Below are 25,454 nucleotides of genomic sequence, written 5' to 3' on the forward strand. Positions count from 1 at the left end.
CACTGGCTATGTCCACTACTGGTTATATGTTCTGATTTCTAGTTATATTTTTCTGCTTTTGGGGGAAATTCCCAGGTATGTTATCTCACTGTGTGTATTGGGGGCCAGTTTCTTTCCTTTTCAAGTTACCCACTATATATTGTCTTCCTGACAGTCCTTTAACACCAGCATATCCCAGAAGTGAAGTGTTATTTTTAAAACAAGGTCTATCTTATTGGAGTATGATTTTTGAGTGAGTGAAACAAGCAAACAAAAGCGGTGAACAGTGTAGGCTAGAAATATTAGACACACTCACACCGTTTACTTAACTATGCATAGGATGATAACATTATTTGCAGTTTAACAGTGGAGCTATGCATAAGGTTGCATCTTTCAAGTTCACTGAAGTCAATGAGTTTAGAAGGTGTAACTGTTTAGGATTACACTTTTAAATCCTGTAGAGATCAATGGGAATAAGTTGAGTGAAAGCATATTAATAATTCAGTTATCAGTATTTTAATCACATTAACAATATCTTTCCAATGGCTATAGCTGATCTTCCAGAGTGCCAAACAGAAAGTTCACTATGGGATGAAAATAAAACAGGTCAGGAGCAAGTGGATTCTGGCTGATCTTGCAGGGCTACTGAAAAAAAAAAAAGCCAAGCAATGGCTGACATTGGAATAACGGTTATACTTAATGAGATTTACTTCTGAACGAAAACGTCTAGGATCGAGCTGCAATTCTCTACAGCCATCTGCGAGACTAATCCCACTGAATTCCGCTGGACAAACTTTCGAACAAACGTCCCTTGGATCGCGCTGCGCAACTGTAATCCTAGACACACTTCAGTGGAAGTAAACTCCATTGAAGCAAGTAGCATTCCCCCCCTAGGGAGGGAGTCAATTTTACAGAAATGATTTTGTTTGGGGGTGAGGATGAAGCTATGCTGGGGAGGGGAGAAGGAAAAGGTCCGAGTCCGCGTTGCGAATGGCAGGCGTCGGCTCTCAGTTGGGTGCTGCAGCAATCCTCGGACTATGGCGCGGAGGAAAACGGGGGGGGGGGGGGGGTCAAGGCTGCAAAGGGCGGCTGGCTAGAGAGCGAGGAGAGCCACCGGGCCATTTGCACGGGGGGGATTGCCTGTGGAGCAGAGGCTGGGCCTGACAGCCCGCGCCGCTTCCCTCCTCCTCCTCCCGGTTCGGGGGGTCCCCGGGCTCGGCCCCCGAACGCCCCTCTCTTCCGTTCGCCATGTCATTTCCTGTGCTAATAAGATGGTGGTCACGGCCGGGAGGGAGGGAGCCGCCGCAGCTGCCGCCTCCTCCTCTTCCACCCAGCCCGGCTCGGCCCCGGGACTCGTCCTCGCCCGGCACTAACGAGCCAGGCCGGGCTGGCCGGGCCAGCGATCACGAAGGAGGGGGGCGACAGCGGCGGCGAGTGCCGCGGGGAAACCTGGGCTGCCCCCAGACGAGGAGCCAGGGCCCCGCAGCGCCGAGGTGAGTCAGCCTTTCAGTAGCCAAGGTGGCCACGAAAATGGCTGCGCAGCGCAGGGGGACGGGAGGCAGGAAAGAGGCAGACAGCAAGGGCGGCTGGGCGGGCGGCTGCTCCGGTGAAGAGAAGCGGGGAGGGGGGAGCTACCCGTGACGCCCTCGCCCAGCAGCGGCGACAGAGGGCGCGGCTGGGCAGGCAGGTAAGTGGCCGCCTCGCGCTCCCCTTCTTCGCCTCCCCCGCTGGGCTCGGACGGCCTCTTCCTCTCACCCTCCCTCCGCCGCCTCCCCTCGCTCTGCCACTGCCCTTCTCCCGCTCCGCGGTTGCGTTTTTTCTCTTTCCTGCCCTCCTCTAGTGGTTACGCTCGATCCGAAGAGTGACGCAGCCGCGACCCAATAGGCGATCGAGGAGGGCGGGTGTTCAGGGATGGAACGTATAGGGGCGGGGTCGCGAAAGAAGCCAGGGACTGTGGAAAGTGCTGCCGAGAGCGGGGGAGAGTCTGCGTGTGGGATGTTCCGCAGGCAGTCTGCTCAGTTGCGGGAGCACTCGGGGACTTACTTGCGAGTAACTGTGGCTACGCTTGAGCCACAGAGGCAGCCTCGGGGTGGACCCCCGGGACAAAAAAATGCTTTGAACAAGATTATATGAGAAGCTATTGGGTTGTGTAGGAGGATTTCATCTTTACGGATGGGTGTCCGATGAGGGTGGCTTCCGCGTGTCATTATTGCCTGTACGTAAACTTTAGAAAAAATAATGCATTTCTTAAGGGAGCCGGTAAACAATACAAGGATCCTGGAGACGTTTACTGTTACCCTATCAATGAAAAGATAAATCTTGTATTCGTTTCGCTCCCATTGCTTAGTTATGAAACTGACTGGGTCAGACCTACTTGAGCAGTTCCTTTTAAGCTGTAATAATTTGCACACCTAGTTAGTGGCGATTGCTATGACATGTAGGATAAACAAATAAACTGGTTAATGAAATGATTAGGAATAAGTCTCTTTGAAATCAGTGGGCCCCACGCCTGTGTGTATTTTGGATTGCAGCCAAGAATAATTTGACTTCACTGCAAACTAACACAAACTATCAACAGGACACCTAGATTCAAATGAAAGTCCTCTCCCACTCGCTTGTTTTCTATTTATATTGATGTTTTAACAATGGAGATCAATCCAAATTATTTATTTTATTTAGCTTATATGCTACCTTTTCCTTCATGGGCTCAGGGCTGGGTATATAATAATATATTCCAACATATAATATATTCCAGCACAAAACATCTGCTACCTTCAACCTGAGTTAATACAGTCTGTTCTACCAACCCAGAAATCTAACACCTCTTCCAAGCTTGTTCTGCAAAGTACCTTGTTCTGTAAAGCACCTTGTACACCTTGAGCATCTTGGAAGAAGTATGGAATCAAAATATAGCAAAATAAAAAAACTAGACATCTGCTTAAAGAGATTTCACCTAAACATCAGGAAAAAACTTCCTGATAGTCAGGGCTGTTTGACAGTGGAATGCACTACCTCGGAGTGTGGTGGAGTCTTCTTTCAAGTTTTTTAAAGAGAGTCTGGATGGCCATCTATCAGGAATGCTTTGATTGTGTGTTCCTGCATTGCTGGATGCTGGACTTGATGGCCCTTGTGGTCTCTTCCAACTCTATGATTCTGAACTTTTTGGGTAAACCTATCTTGAAGCAGATTCACAATGAAGTGTAGACACTGCATCCTGTAGATCTTGTTTTCTGTGCTTTGATCCAGTATGTGACCTTGATCAGTGAAAAGTTTCATCTTAATTTTGAGAAATCTTGTCAGTTGCCTGATGTACTTTTTTGTATCACAATTCTACACTGGTTTACTTTCATGGTTCTTATTCCCAGGTACATGTGGATAGCACAGTTGCACAGGTTTCACTGGATTTGTGTGGCCTTTTGGTCATGTGGTTGATTTTTGATAGCCTTATTGAGGGTGGCAGCATTTGTTATTCTAAGGCCTCCTGCACTCACCAGCAGCTTTAGAGCTAACTAAATGTGATGGTGTCTTTATGCTGCCGCAAGGACACTTCCACTATTTTAAAGACGTTTTGAAATGGAGCAGTATGGTGTTCTTGTCCCCCCCCCCCCGCCCCCATGTTAAAAGAAGCATGGTAGGGGTACAAGGACACCACCACTCATAGTTTGGCACTCAGTCATCCTGGGGTGCTACTCAATAGTTAAGGGTGGGTCTCTAGCCTCATTTACTTTCCCCCAACCCACTGAACATGAATAAAGGAAGTAACTTACCCAGGACCGTGGTAACTTGTAGAGGTGGCAGCTGGCCAGAACAGCACAGCCCAGCTTGCCTGATTCCCCATCTACTCCTTTGGTCCACTGCCATTTACCTAAACAGCAGTGGGAGAAGAGGCAGAATCAGGATCTGCACCCTCACTTGGTCTTGGTGCATTGATTTGCAGGGGCCAGCCAGGGATGAGAGCATAAAGGTGGCTGTGCAGTCTGGCTCTCTTGTTCCACTACCTGGGTTGAAGCTGGCTGAATGAGACAGGCTGGCAAGTGAGTAGGCTGTTATAGCACCCTTTTGGTCAACTGTTCTTCCTCCCTCATGCATGGCTCTGGCCAGCTATGAATGTAGGTGGCTGTGCAGCATGACCTAATTATCTGTCTACCCACCCCTACTGTTGCCACTACAGCTTCTGTCCCTCACTATTGTTACCTAGCTTAACAGTATAAGAACTTATTTTTATATAGCAATGGGGAATTACTCGGCTTGGCAATACAAGAGGTAGGCTGGGAGGGGATCTTTTTAGACAACTATACCAGAAACGGCTTGAAACGTATCCACAGAGAATTCACAAAAGACCAAATTGCAGTTTAAATATTTTATATAAGTTTTGGTTGCAAACAATCACACAGTGAGACATTAAGGCACATACACACAGTTCCTAAGTATATAAACGGGGAAGAAAAGGTAGGTTAGATGATAGAATGGGAGTTGGGGAAGCAGGGGACTTATATGTTACCTAAGATCTCCAGAGAAGTTCCAGAAGAAGGCAAGGATCTCTATGCCAGCATAGAAACCCAAGCGAAGGACGATATCGTGTCTCACACCAACGTGACCAAGAGACGTTCAGGCTAGTATTGAGCACTGAGGCTCTGATGAGCAGAACTTTTATACCCCTTTGTGCAGGTAAGGTGGGAAATTCAAGCTTAGGTTTCGTTTCTCTGCAACTTCTTGGGGTTTCCTTGCTGGACTTGCGGGGCTGAGCTAATTAACAGCTCTATCTATTGTGTCTGCTTCCCCAGACAATGGGGTTAATTGGTCCTAGATCATATCAGTGATACCTTGAATGGTTTATGCAGAGGTGCTTCCTAAAGTCTCTGCCTTAAGTATTCAAATTTGGCAAAGGCTTGAGTGAATCAGGAAGGGATCTTGTTGTTATGGAGATTGTATCTGAAAGGTGGGGGAAATGCAAGGAAGAAGCAATTGTTTGGAGAAATGTTTTCTCAAGAGCACAGTATCAGGGAGTTTTCCAGGATTCATTGTATCAAAACAGCTTAATGAGGTGTGGTGTTCAGGAGTTTGTCGCACACAGTATGAGAAATAATATGAAATCCAATGTTTCATAAGGTAGGGGATAAAGGGCAGGGTTACACCATCAACTTTTGAGTTTGTGTTGCAACAATAGCAGCCAGTTGTACAGCACCCATTTCCCATCAAGCACAGGTTCTGGGGCAGTTTCCCCAGTTGCCCCTTAGCTAAGATTGTCTTTGACTTGTGTGCACATGTTACTATTGCTCTGACTTTGAACCTCTGCAAGTAAGCAGAAATCTGCATTAGGTTGTGTTTCCACATAGAGTAGCCTGGCCAATTGCTTGTTGACAGGAGTGCTTAGGACTTAGTCCTACATTGAATTATAGCAAGAACTTATAAAACTTTTAACAGTCTACTGAATTTAGTCTCAAGTTGCCGTTCATAGGATTGAAAGGCTTAAGTGTTGCTTTATTCATTCAAGCCAAATGTCTTATCACAGGACTACTATATTGTTGTATGAACATCCTTACTAAAAATACATCAAGGTGGAACCCAGAAAATGTTACTTAGATTTTGTCAGCACATGTAATGTGCTTGAATTTGTTATTAGCATTGTCTCTTATAAACTATGTCTCTGGGAAGGGAGCATACACTCTCTTATGTTCTTAGAAATAATTATATATTGGTGTTTCCAAGATCCTGAAAGTGATTAAGAAATCGATTTATCCAAGGTTGCAAGAGCAATATTGTGGTATCCAGAGTTGGAATTTTGTGGAATTTCCTGTGCTTGCTTTGAATGCTTTTCCCCTGATAATTTTAAGGTTCTAATTATACAATCAAAATAAACCAAACAATTATACAATTCTAATTATATAATGAAATTAAATTAAATGAGTGTTAAATGTCTTCTGACAATTGTTCAAACAGAATTCTCTAATTAAGATAGCTATTGTATTTTCTGGTCAGACAAACAGTTCTGTGATATTACATTAAACCTCCTATATCTCAGAAATATTGGCAGTTTCAGTGTCCACCTTGAGTCTAAGCAAGAAAGAGTAAATATTATTACATTTCTGTTCGTCACAAAATGCTGCTTTTTAGATTATTTTTGATGTGCAGATGGAATTCTATAATTAAATAACTTTTTAATGGAATGTTGGTAAAATAACAGTTTTTTTTTAAATGGTAGGTAATCAGAGAGTAGCTTTTAGTCATTGTTAATGGTGCTGTGATCCTGTGTACACAAGCTAACACAGTTGAATACAGTTGGAACTCACTTTTGCGTAAAACTGCATAGGGTCACTCTCCATAGACTCAAAAGTTAATGGTTTTGGCCTGCTTTGAGCACATGACCTGCTCCTTTCAAATGAATAAAATAGACACTGTTATGAACATGCTTTGTTATGATAACTTTCTGGCTCTGTGTGTAATTGTATACCTACTAGATGTGGTTTGTTTTTATATTATAATATGTAAATATATAATATATACATAATATAAAATATATAATGAAGAATTAGATACTTAAGATCAAAAGTGTTTAAAATGTTATTGTCTTCCTTTTGAATAACCCAGAGAGAAGAGATTTTCTCAAGAAAAGTAGTTATATTTAGTTGCTGTGGTGTGTTTCATGAGAAAGCGAAATGACTGGCAATCTAAACTAAACTAAAACTAGAGCAATGGTCTCCAAGCTTTTCAGCCTCGGGCCCCAACTTTAAGCCATAGTTAACCACCTAGCACAGGGGTAGGGAACCTGCGGCTCTCCAGATGTTCAGGAACTACAATTCCCATCAGCCCCTACCAGCATGGCCAATTGGCCATGCTGACAGAGGCTGATGGGAATTGTAGTTCCTGAACATCTGGAGAGCCGCAGGTTCCCTACCCCTGACCTAGCATATGTGACAAGAACAAGGGTAGGCAGACTGTCCTTGGGTCAGGGTCAGGACAGTGGGCAGAACAGCTGCATTGCAGTCAGAAGGATATAAATCTGCGTAATGGCTGTACAATATGAGGATGCAGTCCTTCACGAACACTTACCCCAAGCCTTTCAGGGCTTTACAAAGGGAAGAACCAGCACTTTGAATTGTGCCCAACAACAAATAGGCAGCCTCTGCAAATCTGTTAACACCAGAATGATATGATCTCCGTATCTTGCCCCTGACAGTAGCCTGGCTACCACATTTTGCATCAGCTGAAGTTTCTGAACTATTGCAAATATATCCAGTCAGATTCACATAGAGCACGCTACAATAATCTAAGCTGGAGCAAGTTTGACGAGGATTATATTGTAAGACAGCTTTTCTTCTCTGGATATTTGTCACCCACATTACAGACAAAACTCAATAGATCCAACTTGGCCAGGAGGCTGCCATTTTAATAGTGTTGGAATTGTAGGTTTTTGAGGCTGCAATCCTGCTGGTAGTTTCCTGGGAGTAAGCAAGAAGAAGACAGTTGAATATCATTGCACAGAATGCAGCTGTCATTTTGGCTCACCTATTTGGTGTTAATTTGGACAGTCTACCTAGAAATGCAAAAATCCCTTAAGTTGTGAGTCCATGGGGGAAAATACCATTTTTTTCCTGAAAAATATGGAAATTTTGGGGAAAAGTTGAAATGTATGCATTACTTATTGTCCTATCAAGCATTACTTACTGTCCTAATTTTACTGCTTTAACAACATAAAATGCATCCTTTATAACTTGTCATATAAAGTTGCAACGTTTAACATATTTTGAATTATAAATGCTTTAGTATTATACAACCAATATTTCAAATATACCTAGTTCTTGAGAGACAACTACAAGCTGGTGCACTCTATACTATCTTAGCGCACGGGCCTTAATTTTTTTCCTAGAGAGAGAGCTAAGTTCTCAATTAAACTTTCAGGTTTTCTCTGAGGCTTTGGTGCCATTTCTGCCCCACCTCTTTCTGATCTTTTCCCCCCTCCTGCAAAATAGGGCAATAAGCTACTTTTTATTGGTTCTGTGTATATTCTATGTCACAGTAGTTTGAAGGAGAAGAGGTCAATCACATCCCATCATGTCAAAAGGACAACAGAAACCATGCAACAGCTGAGAAGCAGTGAAAATCCTCATGCTCCCCTCATAAAGATTTGGTATTCTTTGAGGTGCAGAAATGCATCTTGGGTTTATGAGATGTATATGACCACAGCATGCCCATCTTTCCTTTTAAAATATTTCACTCATTCTAAAAGAGAAAATGTCTCATAGGAGGCCTTAGGGAGGAAAAACAGTCTTTTCCAAAAATTTCCATTTTTTTGCACCACTAACCTTATCTGCTAATGTGGAGAATATGTGTGGCCTCATGAGTAGGTTTGCCTGTACGTGTCTCCATGCTTGATAGTTTGTGCTGTCTGTTTGGAACAATTCTGTTCCTTAGCTGGCTGGGATTCTTTGTTTAGCACCCATGAAAAAATCCAGTCCCGTTGAGAATGATCTCAGCAGCTAGTGCCCGTCTACAACTTCGTTTTTGGTTTAGAAAGGGGGGGGGATTGGAATGTGAATGGTTTAGGGCACACTTGTATATCATTAATTTCCTTAGCTGTGGTTTCGAGCAAAACATTGCACTGAGGCTTCTCTTGTAGCGGTGATCCCTGGTTTCTTACTAGAGATGTCACCCAATTGATTTTAGTAATTTTTTTGTAATCTTTGATACTATTCATAAGGTTCTTGATGAACTGATTCTGAGATACTGTTGGTGTTTATGGAATGGTAAGATATCCTTAATGTATGTTGTGTAAGCCAAATAAAGATGTATGACCAACTTGGAAAATTTATATCTTATTGCACAATAGTGTCTGAAACAAGAAAACTTTCCTGTGGCTGATATCAAATGGATGTGTCCAGCTTCCAATAAACTGAATGGGAGTCTGCAGAGTACAGGGTGTCTAGTGAGACTTTGGCAAGTTTCCTAATTATATATAGGGCTGTGCTGCTGTGCATTTTAGAAGTGTACCCAACTTGAATGACTTAAATTCTAAATTTGGTTGTTGCCATTCTGATTTATGAAGTGTGACTTTATTCAACAATTTTTAAGTAATCAGCTGTGTTCTGTTTTGATACATGGTTTCCCCGTATCAGTCAATTTGATCATGCTTCAAAATGAATTTGAAGTGGAAATGTAGGGGACCAATTGATGATAGTGGCAAGTTTAAGCTGGAAAGCAGATCGTGAGGTGAGAAAATAGAGTACAGCAGGTCTCAGCTGGGAATCACAAGTATGGGGATTGTTTTAATATATAACTCAGGGCAAGGAGTGGAGAAAAGCATGCATTACTTGTCTGTCATATGTATTAAGGCTGCCATCTGGCCAATTTTAAACCAGTCTGGCTGCTTTCTTTGCCATTTTAACACTATTGCATATTTAAGAGGAAGCAAAAGTCCAGCCAAAGCAGATTTTGTTTTTTAAACGAAACATAAAAGCTTACATCCTTTCTAAACAGTGGTAGAAAATGTACAACTTAACCAGTTTATAATGTTGTTAGTTCAGTTATTGTAGATCATGACTTGTACCAAAATTCTCTATATTGGTTGTTCCATTGCTTTTAGTGGAAAATGCATTTTTCCCTTCCATCCAGTTATTCCTGGGCAAGGTAGTTGATAGAGCAGCAGCAGAACAGCTCTGTGCTTTCCTGGAGGATACAGTAGCTCCGGACCCATTTTAATCTGGCTTCCAGCCTGATCATGGGACATAGATTGCACTGGTCATCCTTACAGATGATTTCTGTAGACAGCTAGACCAAGATGGCTTGGCACTGCTGTTATTAATCTGAAAGCTGCGTTCGGCACAGTCTATTACAACCTATTGACCTGCCCCTCGCCAATACTGTTATACGTAGGATAGCTCTTCAATGGCGAGTCTCATTTTTCGAAGGTTGGGGACAGAGACTAGTACTGGGAGAGAGGGTGTCATCACAATACCCTTTGTTATATGGAGTACCTCAGGGGGCAGTCCTTTCCACAGTGTTAATTAACATCTATATACGTCCCCCTGTCCACTTAGTCCAGAGTTTCGGGCTGTGTTCTCATCAATCTCCAGATGACATCTATCTCCATCTGTCGATAACCAACAACCAGATCTCACCCCAGATATATTGGCCAGGTATCTGAAGGCTGTGGTAAAGTAGTTGAAACAGATTTGGCTGAAACTGAATCATCAAAGATGGAGGTTCTTGGCTAGGCTGAGGAGACCAGGGTTTGGAACATCAGCTCCCAATTCTTGATGCTGTGCAATTAACACCAGCATCTCCCTACATAGATAAGGCCTTATAGCTTGTAGAAGCCACCTATTTAAATCTGGGGGGAAAATGGGAAGAAAAAGTATTTTCCCTGGCAGGTTTAAAGAAAACTTCAAAAATAAGATAATGTTTAGGGAAGAAGGGCGCTCACTGACAGAATGCTTTTAAAATCACTAGGAATGATGTGTGAACATACTAAGATTCAAGTGTGGGAACACCTTAAAGATCAACAAAATTTCCAGGTTATAAGCTGTTGAGAATCAAAGCACCCTTTGCCAGATACCTGATAATACCTGGTATCTGACAAATTACAGATTTGCCTCTGAAAAGCTTATAACTTAGAAATGCTATTGATCTTTAAGGTGGGTTTTTTCCTTGTCAGATTACACTTGACTTTTGGTGACCTGATGGGATTTTCCAGGCAAGTGACATTCAGAGATGGTTTGTCATTGTCTGCCTCTGATTGACAACCCTAGTATTTTTGGTGGTTTCCCATGCAACTACTGACTAAGGCCAACTCTTCCTAGCTTCCAAGGATGTAGGTAAGGGGGGGGGGTGTTTCTCGGGTTCATTACATGTACGAAGCACTGCACCCTGTTTTTTGTTTTTAAAAATATTTTAAAGTGTTTTTGGTTTTTGGCCTGCAGGGGGTGCACTTTTTAGATTAGCAACCCCCAAATTTCAGGGATGTTTTGGGAGACACTCCTAATGATACTACCCAGGTTTGGTGAGGTTTGGTTTAGGGGGTCCAAAGTTATGGACTCTCAAAGGGGGTGCCCCCATTGTTTACAATGGGAGTTAATAGAAGATGGGGCTACACCTTTGAGAGTCCATAACTTTGGACCCCCTGCACTAAACATCACCAAACCTGGGTGGTACCATCAGAAGAGTCTCTTACTGATACCACCCAGGTTTTGTGTAGTTTGGTCCAGGGGGTCCAAAGTTACAGACTCTTAAAAGGGGTGCCCCATCCCCCATTGTTTCCAATGGAGCTATAAAAGATGGGGGCTACACCTTTGAGGGTCCATAACTTTGGATCCCCTGAACCAAACTTCACCAAACCTGCGGGGTATCATTAGGAGAGTCTCCTAAAGATACACTGAAAGTTTGGTGCTGCTATCTTAACAATTGCACCCCTGACAGCAGGCACCCCCCCAAGTTTCCCCAGATTCTCCTTTTAAATCCACCCCCTTTGGCATGGATTTAAAGGGAGAATCTGAGGTCCCCAGTTTAAACATTGAAAGTGATGCTGTTCCAGGGTGGGGGATAGTCCACCCCAAAACAGCATCACTTTCAATGTTTTTTTAACTGAGGACCCCAGATTCTCTCTTTAAGGTGGATTTAAAAGGAGAATTTGGGCTCCTTAGTTTAAACACCATTGTTGTCTTTTTACCCTACTTAAGACCTTATTGTACTCTACTCAAGACCATATTGATTCAATTGAACATCAGGAGTTTTCTGCCAGTGACTCTTAAGTTTGCTAATATTCTTTACAACAAATCTCAAGTGCAGTAGTATTCCTATGAAATGATCCCAAGACAGGAGAAAACAATTTTGGTTCTTAATTGTGCTCATTACCCTCCTCAGCCTTGTACTATCAGTCCTCGATGTTCTTCCTTAATAAGGAATTCTACTTAAGTTCCTGGTCCATTTTTTTTTTAAAAAAAACCTTTTTATGGCTTCTAAGCTGCAAAGGATTCTACGATATTGTAATATTTGTTTATGGGAAAGACGGCAGCATGCTATAGCCTGATGTCATCACATCTCAGAAACTAAGCGGGTCAGTATGGAAAGGTCACCATCAAAGAAGACTCTGCTGAGGAAGACTATGGCAAACCTAATTTGCCTTGAAAATCCTGTGAGGGCTTTCAAGTGGTTCTGAGATTACTTCTGCCAGTTCTTTTAATACCCTGGGATGTAGCTCATCAGGGCCTGGAGATTTGAATTCATTTAAAGTAGCCAGGTGTTGCTACACTAACTCATTATTTATTCTGGGCTGAATTTCTCCTACTATATTTTCTGTTTCATTTTTCCCTGGATGAGCACCATTTCCTGGATGAGGCAAAGAAGGTGCTATGTATTTCTGCCTTTTCTCCATCACCTGTTAGCATTTTGCCATCTTCTCCATGCAGTGACTCGATCCTATCTTTTTTGTTCCTTTTCCATGGATATAACCAAAAAAGCCTTTTTTTGTTGTTGTTTTTAAGCTCTCTGGCAAGCCTCAGCTCATCGTGAGCTTAACTTTTCTGACTTTCTCCCTACATATCCTGGTTATTTGTTTGAATTCCCCTTTGGTGATTTCCCTCCTTTTCTATTTCTTGTATATGTCCTTTTTCAATCTTAGTTAAAAGTTCTTTAGACAGCCATCCTGGTTTCCTTAGACACCTCCCATTTTTCCTCCTCATTTTTCCTTCCAGACTTAGGTATGGTAATGAGGCAAAGTAAAATCTTGATTAAAAGCTGTGTAACTAGGCCTGAAGGCCTACATGAAGATACTCACAATCAAGATATGAGAGTATTAAAATATCACTGGCAACAAGTTTAAGGTTACAGACCATAGCACTGATCAGTTGCTGCACTAACTTGCTGTTGACCTCATTCAAGAAAATGGCCAAGAATGCCTTCCATTAGCTTCATTTGGTTCACTGATTCTCCTTTCTTTAAGTCAGCCATTCTGGCCACAATGATGCTTGCTTCTGCACTCTCAAAGCACTATGCATTGTGCTGCCCTTGAAGATAACCTAGAAACTGCATTTGGCTTAGTTCATGACTGACTGACTATTGTCGGGGCTAGCTGATGGGAACATATCTTGCCTGTCTTAAAATAGCTGCATTAGCTGTTGGTCTGTTTCCGAGTCCAATTAAAGGTGCTGGTTATGATTTTTAAAGTCCTCCCCCCATTGCTTAGATCCTACAGCTTAGGACCCACATCTCTAAAGGATTGTCTCCTCCCCGCCCCATTCTACTATGGTTCTCAAGATGCCACCTTCTGACTGTTCCCTCACTGAAGGTAGTCCACCTGACATCATCCAGAGCCTGTCCTTTTTTCCATTGTTGCTTCTGCTTTGTGGAACAGGGTGAGGGGCATCTCTAGAGGCTCTGCAGGGCCACTTTATGTGCAAGGACTTCCAATGGGATATGGAAAGCAGGCATTTTTGGGTGGGGGTGTTTGGGGTTTTACTTTGTATGTTACTCAGTTGTGATTTTTAAGCTCCTTAGGGGAAAGGTGTGATTTATAGGTATTTCAATAAATAACAGAAACATGCATCAAAGCTGCCACTTAGTGGTATCTAGGGATAATGTTGCTGTCAGTGAGACTAAGATTTGTCAGATACAAATATTTTAAAAAGAAAATTCAGTGCTAGAAATTCAAAAGACACAAAATGTAAAGATTGCCATAGAATCCACAGAACAAGCAGCAGCAGCTCAAGGCATTTTGCTGCCTGAGGCTGCTTCCTCACTGCTACCACTCTGTCCTTGCTGGTAACTCACCTTGCTGGTAACTCACCCTCTCCCACACATACACACTGGATATTGGAAAAGCCAATGCTTCTTGCCTCTTCTCTCTTCAGATCCTCTCAAAAATTATTCTAGCCAGTCTCCTGTGAGGGAAAGGAATCTTGCAAGAGTTCACAAAGTCCCTTAGCATGAGTGGCTTCCCACACTGGTTCTGGACAGGCTTAGGGGAGTGAAGAAGCAAGATGCATCTGGCAGTGAATGTGGGTAAGGGCAGCTTCAACGGAGAGGACAGTTGCTGCCTCTCTTTCCCAATCTTACCTGAGAAAATTGCCTCATGGAAAGGTGATTCTGGCAATAAGGCAAGACATTCAAAGTGTGTGTATAATTAAACACATCTGGAAAGCAAATATCATCGTTTCAGAGCTTTGAGAGATGCTCTCCCATGTTTCAGTAATGCAAAGAAAATATTTTCATTTTTATTGTGCTTTTGAATTTTCAGAGACAGGTTATAGGCAATAATAAGTAATATAGTTCTATCAGCTATACCAGTTGCATTATCGCTGTAATACAGATGTTGGGGGTTGGAGGAGAAAGATGTTTGCCTAAGGCTACCTGATGAGGTCCCAAAGAGGAATTTCTGTTTTTGCTCTGTCTTTTAGCCCTGAGTTGGTCTAATTCACCTTTGTGCTGCTACATAATTGTATAGGAAAGCCTGCTGTGAAACAATTTTTATCAGTACACCTGTATTAGGTTTGATTAAGAGGGCCACTTGGGAGAACACTAATAATTATCCCATGTTTGGATAATGGAAATAAAAATCAACTCCATTTGTACTGGGCACCAAACCTTTTAAAATGCTGAAATAAAGAATAGTCTCATGAGTTCCACCTTTTTGGGAATTAGTTTTTCAATTTGAGGGTATGGAATTTTTTTTTTTATACTGAAAGCTGTTTTGATGTTAGCATAGTCCCTTTAGTGAGAAATGTGGCTTGGATAGCACTGTTTTCTTAGTTTGTGTTTTGTGAATGTTTTAGTAAGTCCACTTCCTAACTTTATCTGCTGTATAAGCCTCCTCGAGTCCCTACAGAAATGTAAAATATAAATAAATAAATATTACACATGTTCTTGTTGTACAAAAAAGGCTTATATAGGGCCTCAAGTCAATATGCATGTAACTGGAAATGAGTATCTCTTTTTCCACAGCTTAAATTCTGTACATAAAAGTAGTGTGGTATCTGACACTATAAAATACATTGAATGTTGAAGGCAAACATTTACTCCTGATGGAAATATGGAATCTTGCAGATATTATTAATGTCTGATAAAGTTATTCGAAGATACTTAGGTTCTCGGGTTATAAACCTTTTGTAGTGGATATGTTAGGAACTTTAAAATTGTCAGTGCTAAATTGAATTGGACTTGTGAGCGGACAGACAGTGGTCACAAACTTTTAAAGGGCTCATTGTCTTAAAACAACAATGGTACTTTCATCAACATGTTTGATAAGGTGCTGCCATTAATCTTTTTAACCAGTAAGGTTCTGTGTCCTGACCTGGATAGCCCAGTCTAGCTCAATCTCAACAGATAGTAGTTAATAGAAGTTTGTTAATAGAAGCTTGATAATTAGACATGGTTCCTGAATAGTTCTCTGCTTTGGCTTTTGTCTTGGAACACCAGAATATGCCAACATTTGCCCACCACTTAATTTTTCTTTAAGGACATAATAACAGAAATTAGCAGCTATGATACTTAGAAAACGTCTACAGTCTCGACAGATGGCCAGCAGCAGAAACTTTGCCACTGCTAGGTCTGTCCTGACTGCTATGATATTAAACAAGCTTGTTAGAAAAGGAAACAAGGATTTTGGAAGACATTTCTGAAAAGAGCATAAAGTTTCTGAGAAATAGGACTAAGGTGTGTGCTATCTGTACAAGAGCATAGCCTCATACATTTTTAAAGCTCTATGTAAATTAAATGTTTTATGAATAATTTTAATATTGCTGATAGTTTGGGAGCAATAATTACTTTTGCTTCAACTTAGTAAATGTTTGTTTTGAATACCTTTTGCACACCATCTTCTCTGAAAAGCATCAGTGGAGTTAAAACAGCTGATAAGAATGGAATTAATCACATAGGTATTAGTGAAGGGTGGATAAAATTATTTTGGCTGGTCTGTAGAGTTTGGAGGGGAGGAGTGGTGGTGGCATGGGAATCTTATGTGTGATAATTTTGTGTTTTGGGTGTTTCAAAATTCTCTTTGGGAAGAGGTATAGCCTCTCCTGCCTTGGATAAGCTGTGTACAACTTGGGCTAATACCTGTATCTTGCGTCTTGGTGAAGAAAATCCCAGAAGAAACTATTGTGTTTTACATTACATTTTCTTTGCATAATAGGAGCAGATTTAAGCATGAATGCCTTCAGTTTTTGTCTTCATGTCATGGCAGATTTTATTCTTTAAGATAACAAGTAAAGACATGTTTGTGTGTTTTGGCACTTGATTACCTGGGAGCCTTACTATATGCATTTATTTATTCTGAGGGCTTGGTACTTCTGGAAGATAGGAATTTGCCCCCACTTTACACCTTAAGCTGCCCATTTATGTCTGATGGTATTATTGTAGGAAAGGCAGCATTGATTAACTTTCAGGCCTTGCAAACAAAGATACTAAATTCTGATGGAAAGGCTGCTTGACCAGATAATAATATGCTTACGTGTTCCTGACTTCTTTTATAAACCTCTCAAGGCTGATTCAAATGTCTAAAAGTCTCAGGTAAATGCCATTTGCCCAAATTCCACCCTGTGTATGGCTAGATGTGTTCTGCATCGTGATCTGTTATGAGAGTAAATGTTTATGTTTGGGGGGTTTTGCATGTCTAAAGTGCCATTTTTCAGACTTCTCCAGCAATCTGGACATACTGCACTCTGTTCTAAATTTCAGATTTAAATCTGATATGGAAGTACTTTTAGCCATTTTGGAGTCTACTCCATGCCTCTGTATATGTGCATCTTTATCAGCCTGTTGTGCTGATTTGTTACTGAAAAAATCTGTTGCTTTTTGTAATGTCAGTTTCTTTGTATGGACTGAATCCTCCAGTATGAAGGAACTGCAGATGTTCTTGCTTAGGCTACCTTTTTGGTGGGAATGAACTTTCAGAACCACTCTCTCTTTAACAATGTATATGTGTACATTTCAAATATATTTTTACAGGACTCATGTCAGTACTTCCCTATCTATGTATGACAGAGAATGAGCACCAAGAATTATTACATTTGGAAAGCCAAAACAGGGATCTGATTTCTTTGCTAAATTGTTGCTGCAAGTATTTAGACCAGGGGTAGGGAACCTTTAACACTCAAAGAGCCATTTGGACCCGTTTTCCACAGGAAAAGAAAACACTTGGAGCCGCAAATAATTTTTGACATTTAAAATAAAGATAACACTGTATATATTGGGGTTTTTTTACCTTTTACTCCGCTCATTCTGAGAAGCGCATGGATGTGTCCACCCTGCTGCCTGCAGGGCAGGCAAGGATGAAGCTGGCAGCTCAGCCTTGCCGGCCGCCGGGAAAGCGCCCGCCCTGCTTCAACGGGGCGGGCGAGAGGGGAAGCCCAGCTGGCCATGGGGAATTGGTGCGCCTGCCCTGCTGCCTGCAGGGTGGGCAAGGATGGGGCCGGTGGCTCGGCTTGTGGAGCCGCAGTGCAAGGGCAGAAGAGCCGCATGCGGCTCTCGAGCCGCAGGTTCCCTACCCCTGATTTAGACTAAGAAAGAGGAGGTTTTCATTTTTGCAGATGCAAAAATATGGGCACATTTACAAGTTGCAAATAATTTTTTCTTTGTTATTTATGGACACAGGATATTTTTTTTGTTATTTATGCACACAGCATATTTTGCTTCTCTTGTAATTTTACATGTTCTTGAATTGGGTTAAATTTTTTTTAGAAATCACTGTTTATAAAGTGCCCAAGGGTTCTATCTAACGCATGCTACATTAGGAGATTGGGAACCTTTGCAGCTTTATTCCTTCCCACACTGTTTAGTAATGTCAAAGGTTTCCAGCTCTGTGGGAGACTCCATGCTGATATTCCTCCCCATAATAACATAATCCTTCCCAGAAACAGACACAACACTGCCATGCATTTAAAGTACACAGTGGTATATATACCAAATACGGATGAATGGATTTCTGTGTTGGACGACACTCTCTTCAGTAGTAAATTAAAAGCTGACTCTGTGTCATTGTGCTGCACTGCATGTTATAGAAATATCAGAGAAGGACTGTTAGATGTTTCTTCGAATGCCTGCAAAGGCTGTTATCTATTTTAATGTCATTTGGTGCTTCCCATCTGGAACAGGACAGATTGATCAAACTGGGTTATTCTTAAAATTTTCATTCCATTGCTGTAAAAAACCCTGAATTTTATACAAAGAAATACTTTTAAAACTGAATGCATGTTCCTTAGCCAAGCATACTGATTGAAATGACTAAAATCTGACCTAAAACATGATAAATATGATACAATGGATATTTTTATTCCCTTCCCCAAGGCCAGTTGCCAGAGGGTAACTGTCAATCATACAACACGGATTCCTTCCTGCTCTCACCATGCCTAAAATTTGGTGCCAAACTGGTAAAACCATTCTGTCCATGATAGCCATGATACTACTGTTTACATTTGGAATTGTAATGACTTCTAAAGCTTGGAAATTTCAGAAAATAAACTTCGTGCCGAGAGCAGGCCAAGGCCCCTATCCCAAGATTTAGTAGACAGCTTCACCATACAAGAGGACTTGGTTCTGTTTCTTTACTGGTAATACATTTAGCCCAACTCAGTGAAAAACAAGAGACCATGCGGTACATGGTTTTTGAGGTCTAGTAGTGTTTGCTACAAGACCTCAATTAAATACCCCTAACTTTGCTTTACTGGATTGTGAGCCTCCCTAGCTTTAGTATGCTTTCATGTGTACTGGTAGAAAAACATAAATCCATTTATTTTACACTCTCTTCAAACCACCCTGTCTCCAAGCAAACATAATTATATACTGCAAAACGCTTGAAAGCTGAATGATCAGAGGCTTTGGATTATGCCTCTAAAATAGTATAAAGGTTTTATTTAGCAACACAAATGTTGTTATAGCAACAATTTGGTACAAACTATTTGTTACAAAACAAATTATTTGCAAAATGAGAAACTCAATTTTTGGGGTAATTTAAAATCATTTCATTTTAAATATCCTTAACATCAGTCACTCTGATCTGAAAAAATCATTATTGAAATGCTTCTGGTTGTGTCTGAAAGAATCATTTTGAACGCCTTCCTCGGTGTCAATATGGAATTCATATTGGGGTTAATCACACCAGGTTCTTCTGGATTTACAAAAGCATTTCGCTTTCTTCCAGCTTTGGTTGATCCCATTGTGCAGAGTCTTTGCTTTGCTTGGTGAGGCCACAATGAAAATTAAATATAGGACAGGAAAAAATGTTAAAAATGATTATGGGGTCGCTTCCTGACTGTCCTTAACAACCAGTATATCAAGATATTTTTTTTTTGCTTTAACCCGTGTAATCCAAATTCTATATTAATGGGTATATTATGATAAAGTAGACCAGAAATAATTCATTATAAAATGAGAACCAGTTCAGCAAGAGGAGGGATAGAAGTTCTGACAAAGTGCATTAGTGCAGCTCATTCATATGGCCGAAGCCTTATCTTTTGTTAATGGGAAAAGCCTTATCTTTTTCATTTTTTCATCTTCATATAAGGCAACCCCTAATCCATGCCTTGATTACTATATGTAGACTGTCTCTTCAGATGCTGACATAGCAGCATTTCAAATTTTATCTCCAGCTGAGTTGTATCTCATGGATCATTGTCAGTCTGCCAAAATTTTCATTGTATTATTTAAAATTGTCTTCCAATTATTTAATAATATTTTCCATATTGTACTCCAGCAGTTCATCTTTCTTGAGACTGTGTACCATATCACATGGTCACCTGTCTTTGCCTGAGTTGTTATGTTGCTAATAAAATATACATTTTGGCCCCAATGAAATCAAATTATCTGTTATGGTGAAACTGTCCACTAGCTATTGCAGGGGTAGGGAACCTGCGGCTCTCCAGATGTTCAGGAACTACAATTCCCATCAGCCTCTGTCAGCATGGCCAATTGGCCATGCTGGTGAAACTGATGGGAATTCAGAATTCCTCGGGAAGAAAAAAACGCTTATAGTTCCCTACCCCTGAGCTATTGGGACAGGGAAGAACACTAGGTTTATTTCTCTGCACTAAGTTTATTTTTTAAAATTTCCAAGTTTCAGAAGAAATTATGTTTCCAAATGAAATTAGTAGTGTCATGGTTATTACAGACAGGACAGCCTTGCCAATTTTGTAGGAGATTGCTGGTACAGTAGGAGCAGAATGGAATCTGTGTGATGTGGCTGACAGGTACTCCCTGCTGGGGATGGGGTGGGGGTTTACCATAAAGAAAAAGATGCCTTGGTCAGTGATGTGATGCCGTAAGTTCTGGTGGCGAACACTGACATGGCAATGCTTTGGTATTTGGGCAAAAACTCTATGGTAGAAGTATTTTTTTACCATAGAGTTTTTGCCCAGATACCTGAGTCTCTGTTCATTGTTGTGACGTGATATCATAATTTCCAGTGTGTGCTGCAAGTAATTCCCCACCAGCCAAATGATTGGCAACAGGGGGAGTGGCCCTGGAGCAGGATATCCCCTACCTCTGTGGGGGCCTGACAAGTCTACTGTGTGACTTTCTAACAGGTTCAAGGGTAAAAGAGGTGTTAGGGCTGCCCATGTGTTCTCTGCTGGTGAACCAACCCTTCTGTAGCTGCTTACCAGACTGGTGGAAGAAGGATCTGTGGGTGCAAATAACATTGTACAATGTGTGATGTCATTTTCAGCAGAAAACCTGGATATGATGTACGCACGAAGCAACATTCTGGCTGTCCTGGAAAACTCCCAAGTTTTTGCACACAGCCAATGCACTTAATGTTACACATGGAGTCTGGCCAGACCTGATGTAATTTCTGCCCTAGCCCCCCCGCTAAAGCTCTGAGGCATGCCCACTACCAGGCTGGCATCACTATAGATTGTGATTTAGCATCATGCCAGCTAGTTCTCTTAATCCATTGCTAAATTTAGCAGCTGGAAAGTTATACATCAACCTTCCATTTGAGCCTTGGAGGGGGAGTGATGCTGCATCTGGGCACCAAAAAATAACTGATGTTTTATTACCATATAGTATAGTGTTCGCCTGGTTCTCCTTATCAAGTGAGTTTTGAAGTAACAGCTAATGGGTTGGATCCTATAGTGGATTTCCATCTGTGGGACACAGATTTCTCACTTGCCTCCTAAAATTCTGCTTGTGAATGGAGACCCCCAGGGACAGCATGGAGAGCTTGTTAGATGATTACCACAGAAGGAGGGAATCAACAACCCCTCCACCCCCATTTCTGCTCCAGTTACAGAAATCTTTCATGGGATCCAAGCCAGTGTTCCCAACGTCATTTCTTTTTCATCTGCTTTGGTTTCCCTTATAGATCATGAGTGAAAAACTGAATGATTGCTTGATCCAGAACCAAACTTCCTTGGCGGAGATGGTTACTATCAAGACGGAGCCCTGCTCACCATGCCAAGAAGAAGAATATGGACAGCTTTGGTAAGGGGACACAGTAAGCTAGTAGATTTAAACCTCCTGCCCTGTTTCACACTGAGTTGTCTGTCAAGAAACTCTTAGCAAACTCAGAGTATTCTTGGACATATTCATGGCTATACTTTTGATTTATGCAAAGCACCAGGTAATTCTTATGGGACTAGAGATGCTTGAGTTTATCTGTAAAAGAGAGCAGTTCAAGTTGAAAAAAAATGGTCAGTTGAGTGGTCAGTTGATTGGTCAGCAATAATGGCCCTCTCATGAGCAATTTGCAAAACTCCTGGCTAGTCACAATGGCTGCAAGCAAAGACAGAACATATGGATTTGATCCAATGGCATGGGTCACAGTTGTTCAAATTCTCCTACCGAACTTGTGGTTGGTGTGGTGATCACTGATTCAGCTGCATGCACAGTACCAGTATTGCAGAAGTCTGAATTCTTTCAGAAGGAAGCAAAGATATAATACTAAATTTAAGGACTGACAGACAGAAGCCCAGTCATTTGTCTGGTATTTTTTGAAAAGTCAACTTGTTCTTCAAAGTAATTTTCTATCATTTTCTGTGTTCTCTTTAGCTCAGGGAAGGTTGATTCCCAGTCTGTGGACATGGAGCCTAAGAAAATGAAAGGAAAGCAGGATTTGATGATGTCCAAGAGCTTTCAGCAGGTGGATTTCTGGTGTAAGTGTCTCCTTACTGAATGCAATGTTTATTTACTGAAATGCTTAGAAAGGAGAAAGATACTAATCAGAACTCCATAGGAGCCATCAGGTCAGCAATAAGTGGGGCAAATAGATTTCCCTCTTTTTATGTATTATAGTGAAGCTGCAGTCTATTTTGGACATGTGCAACTACAAATCTTGAGTGCAGAATTGATACACAGCATTGTCTTCAGTGGTGAATCTCACACCCAAAAACTCCAGTACAGAGACTGGAATGTAGAAACACAGTTTTTGTCTTGGATTAAGAGAAGGCATAGCCAGGACTTACCAATGCTGCAATTTGCTGTTTGGGAGGAAGGGGAAGCAGGGAGGAAAGCATGGCCAGCCTCTGCATTGTGCTTTCAGACAGAACACGGAGGGTAGGCCCAAGCTCCGTCAGCCTGCCACATCAGGCTGGGCTTGATGGGCAGTGAATGAAGTCAGGGAGCCCGCGGGTCTATTTAAGTAAACCTGCACATGACATTGGCCTCTCCCCTTTTTACTTCCTGGGAGTGGCAGCTTACCTGATCACCCTTCCTGATTTGTGTCTATTGTTTGCCTTTTCATTATGCTAGCTGGACTGCTTGTTGGTATTCTGTTTGTTTCTGTCACAGCTTTACAGGTTGGGCATCGCAATGGATCCTTTGGGAATGAAGCTGTGCCTGCATTCCTGCCTCTCCATTGTTGGGAGCCCCGATAAGGGGCTTGTCAAAAGCCACTGATCCAGCCTTTGAGTTGTAGCATTCCCAAGCAAGTGGGTCTGATCCAGAACTCCCAGATGTAAAAATTAATTAATTAAAGCTTTATTAGCAAAGTTACTAAATAAGTCAAGCTTAAAACACAGTGATGCACAGAAACTTCAGAACAGTGACACAATGGGAATAATAAAAGCTTCCTCTCTACATAACACAGTGAGACTTACGAGTGGTTGGCACTTTGGTTGGTTTCAAGACATGTGCAGAGTTCCAGCAGTAATGGTGAAAGGGTGGGGAGGGAAAAGGAAAGTGGAATGAGGAATAAGCTTATACTATAGGCACTAATGTATGGCTTTTGCTGGCCACAGCAGGTGACTCACGGCCCACCAATCCGTGCACATTTTGGTCAGAACTTTTGAGATCCATCTAGGCATCTTTCTCAGATTGGTATTCTCCAAATGTTTCCAGTTAACACTGTTGATGCAGCAAAGGGCCAGAGACTACACTGTGGCCTTGAACAGAAATGAAGACTTCACAAACAGGCTTGCATCTGTGAACTGAACTTTTCACTGAACTTTGGCTCTCAAAATGGGCACTCTCTTGACAGGGCCTCGGAGTGTGGAGCCACTCAGGCGCATGCCCAGGCAGAGACAACCAGCTGGCCATCACCAGCAGATGACAAGGGGACCATAGGGAGTCCGGCACCCACACGACTCCCAGTAGCTTGCCATTCCATGATTTTCCCCAGCAGATTGGTTGGGGAGAGCATTCATTAGGCAGCAGGATCCATCCCCATACTCCATCTCTGCTGCTTTGCCTGAATGTAATAAAACAAGCTGTGGCCAAAATTCTTAACAAAATGAACTGAAATATGTGTCTTTCTTTCCCCATGCCTCACCACTATGCCTCCTCGAACCTGCAAACTGTCCTGCCTGCTTTGGGTGTATACTTACTGTACTCTTTACACACGCTAGTTGACATGAACAGAAATGTGTACTATAATTTTCCTGGAAATAGCAAAGCCTAGCTCTCTATAAATCAAGTGCATCATAACTTGGTAACATAGGGTTGAATTCTGTGCAGCACCGTTGAGAAAATATTTTTCCACCTATTTTTGTTTTTTCTCCCCACCTTTGAGCCTCAAAAATCAGGACTGCAGATTCACTTGGAAGAAAAGCTATTGAACATAGGTAGATGCGCTGAGTGCTGGCAAATTGCTGAGGGGCAGTTTTACCCACTTTCTCCTATTCTGGTGGATCAATTACCCTTGCAACAGTTCTCTTTGAAATTTGTTGCTCTTGCCTGTAGTGGAAAGAGAGAAACAACAGTGGTAATCAACTGTCTATCATGGGCTATCTAAATTGATCCATGGGGTAGAATGATTACTTGGTTCTACTTTCTGGCAGTGGTTGGGTTGTGAGATTTGATTCTGTTTAGTTCTGCAATTCATTTTATGAGTCCTGTTTTTATTGTATAAACTACTGTTGGCTTTTCTGTATTTATGCTAGTACAGATCTGAAATACCTTTACCAGCTTTTTGGGGGCTCGATCAAAGTCTGCACCACTGCCTCCTTGTTAAGCTTGAGGCTGTTTAGCTCTGAGGTTGGCTATCCACTTCCATAAAACTGTCTAATATTCTAGCCTGGAACTTTTCTGCTAGTTTGATGAAAAGTTCAGCTTATTCCAAAGAACAAGTTTCAGTGTAATAAAACCAGAAAGAATCACTGTTTCCCAGTTGACATCTGTTTCATTACTTGATTCTTTAGAGTACTTCTGAGTTTGGTTTGATTTTGTTGCTTCTTCTTTCTTCAGTCTGTGAGTCCTGCCAGGAGTATTTTGTAGATGAATGTCCAAATCATGGTCCACCCGTGTTTGTGTCAGATGCTCCAGTACCCATTGGAATCCCTGACCGAGCTGCTATGACTGTTCCTCCTGGCATGGAGGTGGTGAAAGAACCTAGTGGGGAGCGGGATGTGCGCTGTGTGAATGAGGTTATCCCTAAAGGTCGCATCTTTGGCCCATACGAAGGAAAACTCTCTAGTCAAGACAAGTCAGCAGGATTCTTCTCTTGGCTGGTAAGTATCCTAACTGTGATACTCAGTAAGGGTTAATGTTCTGAATTTTTTACTAGGAAAATTACCGGTAGCATCTCTAACTGAGCTACTAGTGAAGCTTCTCCCATTTGCAGCAAGGAACAGTTTAAACTACTGATTGGGGGGGAAAAAATAAGTTGGAGCAAGTCAAATAGTTTGTCTGCTTTTGTAGACTCTGTTTAGTGTTGTTCCAAACCGCCATCCATGAAACTATTGTTTTCAAAGTGAAAAGTTTTAAGGAATGTACCTTGCCATCTTTATAGGACTTATATTGGATGTCAGTTTGCTTCTAAGCAGAACTTGAAGTCCTAGCTGTTACCTATAAAGCTTTAAATTTTCTGGAGACCCAGAGTAATTACAGGATTTCTCAATGCCATGTGAACCTGTCTGTCAAGACTGTTTTGGAAGCTGTTCTCCATATGCCCCCCATCTTTGTTGTTGCTGGCCAGTAGGGAGAATATACTTCTTGTTTGCCTTAGCCTTGGAATGTCCTCATTATAGTTAACTACCTGTTGCCAAGTCGTCTTAATTTTTCCTTCCCCAAAGTGATTCTTTTGGCTGAATTTCAGGCCTCTTTTTACTGGTTTTTTT

General features: G+C 41.7%; 1 protein-coding gene across 2 annotated transcripts in view; it reads left to right on the forward strand.

The window, feature by feature from the left end:
* Positions 1-1,215: 1,215 nt before the first annotated feature.
* The window catches only part of PRDM11 (PR/SET domain 11), a 64,460-nt gene continuing 40,221 nt past the window's right edge, over positions 1,216-25,454 (forward strand). For both annotated transcript variants that reach the window (XM_048483724.1, XM_048483725.1), the window contains exons 1-4: positions 1,216-1,472; positions 21,266-21,384; positions 21,952-22,055; positions 24,583-24,845. In XM_048483724.1, the coding sequence (XP_048339681.1) occupies positions 21,269-21,384; positions 21,952-22,055; positions 24,583-24,845 (483 nt within the window). In that variant the 5' untranslated portion in view covers positions 1,216-1,472; positions 21,266-21,268. The remainder of the gene's footprint in view (positions 1,473-21,265; positions 21,385-21,951; positions 22,056-24,582; positions 24,846-25,454) is intronic.

Source organism: Sphaerodactylus townsendi, linkage group LG02 (assembly GCF_021028975.2).
Source record: "Sphaerodactylus townsendi isolate TG3544 linkage group LG02, MPM_Stown_v2.3, whole genome shotgun sequence".
Classification (NCBI taxonomy): domain Eukaryota; kingdom Metazoa; phylum Chordata; class Lepidosauria; order Squamata; family Sphaerodactylidae; genus Sphaerodactylus; species Sphaerodactylus townsendi.